A 10,929-nucleotide genomic window follows, 5' to 3' on the forward strand; every position below is an offset into this window, starting at 1 on the left:
CGATTTTGGCATATTTGTTTAGGTCAGAAGCATAAAAATCTAACAAACTATAGCGTAATGAAATCAAAATAAAGTATTCCATGAATAAGTCAACAGCAAAAGAGTTAGCATTATATGGTGCTGATCAAATATTATGGCATTATAAAAATGAATGTAATTCTTTAAGGCGAAAAGAAAAAAACATAGATATCATAGCGAGAAACGTAGGATTGACTGTCACCGTTCTGAGGCTCACACATTCGAGTAGAGTTTAGTTTTCTCTCACCCGGTGAACGATAAGCAACAAAAAAAAATTAAGAAATACAATTCTTTATTTATTTATCCCTTTTTTTTAACAAATAACAAATTCGCAAGCAACTCCAAGACTTACCTACCAAACTGATGGCATTGAAGATGAACCACAAACAGAACCAGGTCAAGATTAACTATGCGCAGCAGTATGTGGGCAGGATGACGAGTCCTTTGGTGGAACCCATATTCCCAGTGCCGCAAATGTCATCGGCAACCCTACGCGTTCGTCGTGCTGTCGTCGAATCCTATCGCGGTACCCAGATTGCTCCCGATGATGCCATGCTGCCCATGCCGCCCCACAACAAGCCCCAAAATATGGTCGATATCCTGCAGGACCTTCGATTGAGGCTAAAGGGCCTCAAATTCTGGCAGCAAGTCATTCGTGTGCTGAAGAAACGGGTCTAGTCATGTACATATATCTGATGGATCTGTGTCGTAACACACCTTAACCCCCTTGTCTGCTCTCAAAATCCCAATTAAACTAGTTCGCTTTGTGTTCAATGTTAGGAGATTGTACAAGCTATTTTAATCAACGTAAAATCAATCACACATGTATTTGTAGTCTGGCGTCGTCTCGAAATTTGTACACGCCTAATAATTAACAAATGTTATTCAAAATTCATTTTACAAATAAATAAGTGCGTGGCATGATAGGTGCAAATAATACCAAAAATTATGAATATCCTTCACTAACCACACAGCCAGCAATTTAAATGTATTAAGAGTGGAGTTGGGACATCTGGCCAGGCCCAAATCGCAGAAGGCCAACACTGCCAACTGGAACAACAACAATGCCAGAAAGCGCAAAAAAAAACGAATTAAATTCCAACATTAAAATAAGTTTTTAAAACTAAGCACCGTGGCTTATGTCACAGAGGGAGAGTAGCAGTGGCACAAAACAAAGCATGGCAGCAAAAAAGCCCAGCAGAACCGCAGGACAGACGGCATTTAGAATATAAATTTAGTTAAACAAATCTCGGACGAGGCGGCCTCCCTAAGGTACGTATGCAGCCAGAGTTGCCACCGACATGTATAAGTTTTCGCGCGAAGAACTAACAGCGCGGCGTACAAATTGTGGATCTCCTGCCATTTGCTATAGTAAATATTATTTTGTTTTATAGTTAATTAGGCAATAATTAATTAATCTACAAAATTGTCGTTTTTAACTAATACAAATGCAAATAATAAATGATACCCTTTAAATCCATTTAAAACTGGTTATGCCGACTGTAGAGCATTCGACCCCAAACCCCCAAAGTGCATTTCATACGTTTTGGGGTTAGGGTTAACGCGGCACTGTGCTTGCCCCCCAACCCCTTAACCCCTCAACCCCTTAACCCCTGCATCCTTCTGCACTTTCTTGTTTTGCTTCTTTATCTTTTTGCCATGTAGGCTTCTCTGGCTCGTATTTCCCACCTCTTCCCCTACCCCTTCCCCTTTCCGCACCGCAGCCAACCGCTGACAAACGTCAAAATATAATTTTTGCGTGGATTTGCGTTGGCCCAACAACACAAGCAACAACAGTAATAAATGTGAGGGGGGTTTGGGAAGTGGGGGCTATGAAACCTCCCACCGAAAAAGTACAAAAAAAAAAAGGAAAAAAGAAAAGAGTAAAACAATTTTTGCAACTGCTGCCTGCTTCTTATCTCAGGCACGTTAATGTGGCCTATGTGGCTATGTGGGGAAAGGGTTGCCGGCATTGCATGTCCTACTGTGAGACATAATTTTTAATAATCTACAACACAGCCCGGCCACCAAAAGGGGTGGCGAAAGGCGGGGAGGGGGGGAGAGCCGACGCCCAAAAAATACGCGCATGCAAATGGCTTAATTTAATATATAATTATACCCTGACATCGCAGGCACCCACAGGAGATAGGGCTACATCGGTTAGGGTATGCATTTATATCATCAGGAATTTCAGGATATTTAATATCATTACCAAAGAGCATTTTTATAGATTTTTAAATATGACAGCCAAACTTCCATCGTCAATATATTTTAGCGCCTTCTACCGCGCTTCTCAAGTTTTTAATATAGCTATGATGTCTAATCTTCTCTTTTCAGTATATTTGTAGCTTCTTCTTCCGCGATCTGAACTGCTCTCTTCAGTATATTTTTAGTGCCCTCCTCCGCGATTCTCAAGATTCTTATATAGCTATGGCATCTAAACTTCCATTTTCAGTATATTTTTAGTTTTTTTCTCCGGGATTTTCAGTATATGTGTAGTGTCTTCTTCTGCGATCTTCAGTGTATGTGTAGTGCCTTCCTCCGCGATTCTCAAATTTCCATATGGCTAGCGCCCTTCTATGCGATTTTCAAACGTCTTAAGTGAGTTTCCAGTTTCCTTTTACCTTTAACTAGGGCATTTATTCGTCTGCCATTATTAATTTCTGACGCCCACACTGGCGGGGATTTCCACGGCTTCGGTTGTACACCGTGTGCCTGTTCGTTTTTTATCTAACTCGTAAGGTTGGCCAAACGGTGTTGAGACTAAGATGCCATATACTCGTGTGGAAGATTGTCTTGTCTAAGCTCCAGATTGATGCCGCCTTTGCCGCAAAACCCAATCCCAGTGCTGTAATTAAATTATCATGCCAACAGCATAACGCCGCCTTAACCCCATCATCCCATTGCATGTGTTCTGTTGAAATGTGGGCGGTGTTGTAATTCAAACAGGAGCCAACGGGTTAACATTAGCGCACTTTTATGGCCTCCGCTGGATAAGTATGTGTCCTTTAAGCCCCCCGCCAGTTGTGAGTCTCTTTTTTCTCTATGATTAGCTGCGAAATTTATGCCAGCCGCAAAGGCAATCTGCGCCAAAGAGTTAAAACAGCAAAATCTGCTTAGAAAACAGGTGATTTGCATGGCGAAATATTTTAGTTAAAGATTAACGTTCAGTTTGCTATATTGAAAGAATGTGACTCAAATGAAAATCCGTAGAAAAGGAGAAGGAGAGTGCGGAAAATCGTTTGGTAGCTTTTCCATCTTGGACAGCAGCTGTTGACCAAATGTGGACTTAGGACGTGCTTTTAATTTTTAAAAACTGCTCTTAGAACGCGATAAAACACGTTAAAATGGCAAATAGAGGACGGAGGAGGTTGGAGCACGGAAAAAATTCAAGCGACGGAGAGTAAAAGATGTAAATTAGTGGAAGAGTCGACGAAGGCGGGTTACATATGTACTTAACCAGTTACATGTGAGTATGTGATATATATTTTATTCATATAGAGCCACAAACACACACACACACACACACACTCGGCCAAATCCCAAGTTGGGAAATAAAAAATATGTTAAAAAAAATGAAGAGGGGGGTAATAGGTGGTGGTGGGTGGTACTGCCAGAGTGGACAGTGCATCTGGAAAAAAATGTGTAAAGCGTGCATTTACATAATGAAAGATGTAGCAGTGCAAATGTGTGTGTGTGTTTTTCCTCGAGTATATGTGAGGCAAAAGGATTAGCGATGGTCGTCATGTGCGTGGCACAACCAAAAAATAAAAAAAAAATAAAGGAAAAAGTAAAAAAATTAAATTATAAAATATTGAAGCGAGTAAGAAATGCGCAAAAGGGACAGAGAAGCGAGAACACTGCTTGCTCACAAATGCACTGAAAAATATTTTTGTTATTGCATTTTTAAGATTTCATTTTGTGAAATTCTTAAGGTAACGAAAACCAACAACGTAAATTTTTAACATTTTAATATTTAAGTTTTAAAAAGCTACTCAGACATTTTCCGCATACCATTTGTGTTTCATTGTAAAAAGAAATTAAACATTTTTGCAACGTGCAACCAAAATTAATGTCCTTTTAGATACAAATGCAATTTATAAGCGCCATCCCATGTGTGTGTGTGAGAGGTTCCGAAAAATGCTTTCACATGGCTTCCATCGCCCACTCAGCCCACTCTTCTTAAATATATATATATATTATTTTTTTTGTCAACATAATTTTGAATAGCATTAAAATTATTAGCTACAAATGAATAAAAAACGAGCCGTGGTGCGGGGCAGAAAATGAGACTGCGGGGCAGCTGAAAAGTAAAAAAATTAGTGCGAAGGACTAGAAGTAAAGAAAAGAAATGGGCGTACCATCATTCTCATCCTTATGTTGGGGATAGCCCCCCATTCTCCCCATTCCCCCCATTCCCATGCCCGCCCAGCACAAATGCGCATAATGAGCTCTGGTCAGCCAGCCTAGACGGCCGTGGGTGGTTGCCATCGCAGAGATTTACGCGCGACAAGTTTTTCTTGCCCTTTTCCACAACGTAACTTATTTTTTAATGCCCTATCCATGGAGTTTGGGCATATGCCCTGCTTAGTTCCACTTTGCATCGAAATAAAACGGCATCTTTTGACCCTTTGCTACTAGAAGTTATAACCAAACAATAACAGCCACTTGAGCTATTCATAGAAATTGGATTAATAGATTAAACAATTTTATTTTAGGGTATTAAACACTTGGCTGCACCCGTCTCGTATTTTAGGTAACATTTTTTGTAGCCTCGCAAACTGCAGCTAAACACTTTTCAGTTGATATCGCAAATCCTTTTTCGCTGGCGCTTACATAATGATATGTGGCCGCAGATGCCAAGTGAGGGAAAATTTGAAGAAAAAAATACATGTACAAATAGAAACGGGAAGGAAGTAGCGTCTGCTGCTCGCCTTTTTCCATTCGCATGCAATTTGCGTAAAATGTGGAAAAGTTTTTAATTCGATCGAATAAAATATAAGTCCACAGCAGCATAATCACGCTTTATAATTAGTGAAATAGTTTGAGGGGATTAAAAAACCTACATATATTACAAGGTAAATAGTCACAAAGATAGATTTAGAAAATCACTTTTCTTGAAGGGCCACACCCCTTAATTAAAAATATAGGCTCGCATTATTTATGGTATATATTTAAAAATCAGTTTTATTCCGTTATATCATGCTTGCTGTATTGTGTAATATATCAGTTAAACGTAACTCTTAACTAGACAAAAAAATAATCGATTATATGGTAAATAGGGTGACCGTGAATATAGTATGTAGCTACACTTTTCCAAGTTTATAAATGTTGCATTTGATCCTCGACCAGCTTTTTGGGCCTTCGCTTGCGGCGTTTTCTTGCCTTTCGCCGTAGACGATCGAATTTTCGGATCCGGTCGCAAATGAAATGCTTGAGGTCATCGCCCTCGGCGGCCGATTGACGACTGCACGACATCGTGAATAATATTAGCGAGTTAAGGTAGAAAAAGAATCTTATATCATAGTCATCTAATGATGGTTTGCCCTTCGTTCGATGATTATTATTATTATTATTATTATTATTGTTATTTTTATAATAATAATAATCTTTCTGCCGGTCTTCCCTTTCCCATTCCTTTTGGTAGTTACTAAAGTTGTGCTTGCGCATCTTGGAGGCGGGATACGTACTGGCCGATGGATGGGGTTCAAAGGTCGAGCGCTGGCGCTTCGAACTGGCAAAGTGTTGCCGTAAATAGTCGTAAATGCTCATGTTCCTTATAACGATCGTGGTGTTGGTGGTGTTGCTAATGTTTATTATCGGTCCCGATTTATGCGGCGCCACATGCTGTAGATTTAGCCAACTGCCGCCTGCCGCCTGCACGCGAGTTGGCAACGATGTGGCCACTAACTTATTGTAATTGTTATTGGCCAACATCGTTGTCGTTTTTAATGTATTTAGCATTGGCTCATTGGTGTTATTGTTGCCGATGTTATGGCATCGGTCGTTGTTGTTGTTCTGTTGATGGTTCTGATAATCTTGATTGTAGTAAGGTTTTTGTTGGGTTATTGTTGATTTGGTTGTATTGTAATCTACAGCAGTGACTGCAACCCGTCAATGATCGGCGACCAGCGGTCCCCAGAACATTTTCGATATCTTCGAGTCGTCCTCGGTTAAGAAGAACTGGCGGCCCAAATGCACAAACTCCTTGAGCGACAATTGGCCATCGCCGTTCTTGTCTATCACAGCGAATGAAACGGCAGCATCGTCTTCGGTCAGTCCCAGACAACGGAAGAAGAGCTTGTATTGTTCGAGATCCAAATGGCCAGTGTGATCAAAGTCCACAGCCTAAGAGAAAACCGACAAATTAGTTTTAATCAGTTCAATTATGGTCTTATTTCCTTAAGACGAACCTTAAACAAGTAGGGCAGGAAGCGACCAATGCGTTTGGCCATCTTCTTGTCGTTGAGACGATGGTGCAGATCGGTGAGAAACTGCTCGGCAGTCACCAGATTGTACGGGGTTATCTCCCCAAACTGCTCTTCCCAAGTATGTTTGATCACATCGTTGAACTCGGCAGCGACCTCTGGGGTCAAATGGCCCAGATCGCTAAAGCGTTTGGCCAGCAAACTGAAGTCGTCGAAGGACACAACGCCATCGTGGTTAACGTCCAAAATGCGGTGCAGAGTGCGCATTTTGCGGCGCCAGAAGGCTGAGTCGCCCTGAAAATGAGCAAAAATATACATATTTATTGGTTTGCCTTGCGTTTTCCTTATAAATTAGTGTATAATTGAGTTAAAACAAGATACAGAAAGTCCTGAAAGCTTTCTAAACTACAAAGTTCTTTCTAATTCTTCTACCTTTTTCAAACTACTTATGGCCTCTAAACGTAAAGCTCTTAAGCTTTAAAGGACATGGTTATCCTTAAAATGCTTTTAATAACTAATTCCTTGAGCTTTTCAAACTTCTCAGAGTCGCAAACCGACTGCTTGCGAGCTTTTAAATGCTTTAAACAAAAAGCGCTTCAAGGACTTTAAGGAACTGCTTGATGGACTGCTTGTAAAGCAGGATACTTTGCATTCAGCCAACTGCTTTAAGCTTCATATTCTTTTATGAAAAATTGTTATTCATAACCAAAACCAAAGCTTTGATCGTAATACAGTCCGTACTCAAAACCAGTTACTACTGTTAAATGACCGCTGTTAGCCAGGTTACAATGTTGAACTATTTTAAAATGCCGCTAAGCAGGTTCAAAAAACGACATTGAGCGCGATAACCAAATTTCGAAACACGTTTTCTTCGCCTGCCCAGCGAACACAATTGAAATTTCTCGTGGGCCACAAGCCACGTGGACCCGTGAGTTTTTTTGGGTCTATGGTTTGATTAAATTAGTTATGGTTATGCATTTCTGAAGCAATTCAGTTCACTCACCCTTTCGCTGCGCTTGGAATCCATTTTCTGGCGACGACGCTCGAACTCATCGTCCGAGTCGGAATCGCTATCACTTTCCACCTCACGTCGCAATTTGGCCGCTCCGGCCTTCTTTGAATATTGACGGACAGCCTGGACCACGGCAGTTGGCATTTGATGCCACAGCAGTGAGTGCTGTGCTCCATGTCCACACAACATATTGCCACCAGTTGCCAGAAAGAGGCGCTGAAATCGACAGAGAAATTGCAAATTTAAAATATTGAATAATTTGTTCAAATTTGATAATCATTTTGTATGTGCTTTGGAAAACTGATGCTAATGTATCATTAATAATATTACCCAATCATTGTGCTATTGTTCTATTTAATTCGGTTTTCATAGCCCCATGCTGAATGCTCTTTTTGTTGTTGATATGATTGCTGTTGTATGCCCTTCGGTTTGTAAGCAATCATTATGTTTTTAATTACAACTCGGCGCACTGCTGTTTTCCCGTGTTGTTTTTGTTGTGCTTGTTGTTTTCCCATTGTTAAGGTCAGTTCTGTTTACACACAAAACAATTCTAAACCACATTCGTTATCTGTTTTTACGAGTTTTTCCATCTTTGGTTCGCCATATAAGTGCCAAAGCATGACTGTCAAAATGTATCTCAAAAAACTGACAGTTTTACAGTTTGAGAGGCGCTCAGCAATGGTAAGAAACCACGTGGCGATCGTGCATGTTACAAACTTAACAGAAGAAACTGTAAGCTATGTAGTTGGTAAAGAATTTTCAATAAATATAAAAAAAATATATGGTATATATATAACAACTGCGTGGTATTTTAGAAATATAATACAAACAGTGCAACAAAGATGAATAGATGAAAAAGATAAATACATATATGTGAAAGATGCCAAAAACCAGTTCGAAGAAAGGTGTTTTCCATCATCTGTGCGACAGCTACCGTCAATGCCATTAGCAAAAGATAAAAGGCTCGTCTCGTTTTTAATTACAAGAAACGGAATACTCTTGTAAACGTTTAAAGTTTCAATGGCTCTCGATAAGAAAGAATCCAATAACAGATGTTGCCAGCCACCGACGACGATGATATCATACAACACCATGCCATATAACATTATCATAAAGCCCGCACGCTTATTGTATTGGAGTGTTTTGGAACCTTTTTCGGTTCCAGTTGCTTCGTTTGGTTAAACGAACTTTGGATTGTTTCTGTTTTTCTGTTTTTTCGTAAACAAGTTTCTCCAAAATTCGAATTAATGAATGCAAAAAAACACGGGCCTCCTTTCATTTAAATGTCTGCGCGTCTCAACAAAAAAAATAGAGAGAAACACGTTTCGACCATAAGAAAATTGAACAAAAAACAATGCCAATGATTTATGTAGAAAATGAAGATGCAGAGAGTAACAAGTCGGCAAATAAAACCCAAAGTCGAGCAACAGGTCAATGCTAATTTAGCAGCAAACAAGAAGTAGAAAAATCGCGATTTAAACCACTTTAATCATTTCCTGTGATTCTAAAACTGCTTTTTCCGGGGCACTAAGCGAAAAAAAAAAACGGATGAGGAACTTCTGTCATTATTTTCAATGCTTTTGCGCAGGATTTTCCTGCCACAGAATTTGCGCAGTTTTCCGACTTTCAAACTGAGGGGGTTGGTTGTTGTCGGTGAGAAAGGAAAATAAGCTATCACCTGAGTACACGGTGGAAAATACCAATAAGTATTAACATTTGCTTAGCTGGTTACATATATACATAAGTATGTATGTTGAGTCAATAATATCAACATAATATCACAAATTTCGTTTCGAAACCGATACATTTATGTAAATACTGTGTTGACAAATGTTCGCCGGTATTTTCAAAGCTAACATAAAAATAAGATGAAACATGTTTAAATATTAACTGAATAATTTTGTGAATGTATTGATTTTATATCAACGTTTTTTTGTGTGTAATTTTCATTTGTTTATCTTACTGTATCTTGTTTTGTTTTATTTAGGGATATGCCTCTTTCGGTGCCGGTTTTCTTGTTTATTATTGATTGATTGAAGTGCTGCGCCCTTTAATGATTGATTTGCAAGCAATTTGCTTTTACCTAAATGAATTTTGCAGTCAATCATCAATGGAACTCAAAAATCAGAATGAAAATCAGAGAATTTATATTGTTAATCTTGTATTGCTAAATAAACAGTTCAGAATAAATGTATGTATTTCTAGTTATCTATAAAAACAAAAATTGAGTTCGAGTTCGTACAGTTTAGGATGCACTGCTACAGTTTACTTAGCACTGGCCTCGTTTCGTGAACATTCCCGCTCCCAATTTTCATTCTCCGCTTCCCTTGCTTGCCTCTATTCTCCCCTCTTCCTCCCCAATTACATTTCCCCTTCCCCCGCATGTTACCGTTTTTCGAATTGCGATTCTATTTCTCTGCTTTGTTTTGATGTACATATGTATATGTACATATCTTGCGGAAGCTGTTTTTTGGTGGAACATCTTTTGTGGAACTGGTTTTAAACTTTTTAACTTAAAACTGTTGCATTTCAGCTTGTTTTATTAACTGTTTTTGCCTGCCCTCTTTGTGATGCTAATTTTAGGTAAGTTCTTTTCAAACTGCTTGTGTTTAACACTGCGATTTCTTTAACATACAGTTTCTTTCAATTCGCTTAGATATTGAATGCACTGTGAGAAAAAAGATGCACTTACGTGACAATCGCTGTGCGAAATGGGCGTGTTTGGGGGCGGGGAGGCGGTCTGCTGCAGAACGCCGACAGTTGCGGCCATGTTGCGTTCCAGAATTTCTCTTGAAGTGCGCAAAATACCACGGCTCACGATTGAGAATGCCATTTTGTTTTTCGGTCAAGTTTTAGGCTCGGTTTTCTTTAATTTTTCCTCAATTTTCGCTTTGTTTTCCTTACAGTTTGAGCTGCACTCGAGAAAATGTGCAACGTTGCTTTAATTTTTAGGGTTTTTGTTGTTTAACTCTTGCGATTATTTCGATTGCAACGCGCATTTAACAACCGGTTTTTTCGAAGATGCACCACAAAAAAATGTTTTCTTTGAAGTTTTTGTTTTGTTGCACTTTTTGCTTTTGAGTCCGCTAATTTGTGTTTCGATTTCTCTGAGTTTTCAGTTTTTCTTTTTTTTTTATTGATATCTTTGTTTGGGAGTAAACACAACCGTTCGCTTGAGCGTTCGAATTCGTTTTGAAAACCATCGCTGCGCAAAGAAAAGAAGTCGACGTCGACGCCTGTAAAAACAGAGCGGTCTTTCAGTGTGTGTGTGAGCGGGAGTGCAAAAGTGTGTGTTGTGTGAGAGGAGTGGAGAGGAGAGGACAGCATAAGAAGGGAGCGGGGAGAACAGCTGCTACTTGGAATTGTTACCACAAGCAGGCAACACACACTACTGCAGCCAAAACAATAGTAGTTTCATTTTTAAATATTCACAAAATCCTTCTTTGATCTGCATACATGTCCGTTTTAAGA

General features: G+C 39.4%; 2 protein-coding genes across 2 annotated transcripts; one reads left to right on the forward strand and one right to left on the reverse strand.

Moving 5' to 3' along the window:
* Positions 1–246: 246 nt before the first annotated feature.
* LOC6525435 lies at positions 247–964 on the forward strand. Its single transcript, XM_002101234.2, has one exon. The coding sequence runs from the start codon at positions 382–384 to the stop codon at positions 694–696; it is 315 nt and encodes a 104-aa protein (XP_002101270.2). The 5' UTR covers positions 247–381; the 3' UTR covers positions 697–964.
* A 4,214-nt stretch (positions 965–5,178) lies between these two features.
* Positions 5,179–10,658, reverse strand: LOC6525437. The gene is given in 4 exon segments (XM_002101236.3): positions 5,179–6,366; positions 6,432–6,740; positions 7,450–7,674; positions 10,151–10,658. Coding segments are annotated over 4 exon segments (1,701 nt in total). The 5' UTR covers positions 10,292–10,658; the 3' UTR covers positions 5,179–5,340.
* Positions 10,659–10,929: the final 271 nt, after the last annotated feature.

The sequence above is a fragment of the Drosophila yakuba genome, chromosome X, assembly GCF_016746365.2.
Source record: "Drosophila yakuba strain Tai18E2 chromosome X, Prin_Dyak_Tai18E2_2.1, whole genome shotgun sequence".
Lineage (NCBI taxonomy): Eukaryota > Metazoa > Arthropoda > Insecta > Diptera > Drosophilidae > Drosophila > Drosophila yakuba.

What these genes read in the sequence shown, in the direction of transcription:
- LOC6525435 (XM_002101234.2), top strand. Translation starts at nt 382, where the DNA reads ATGGCATTGAAGATGAACCACAAACAGAACCAGGTCAAGATTAACTAT.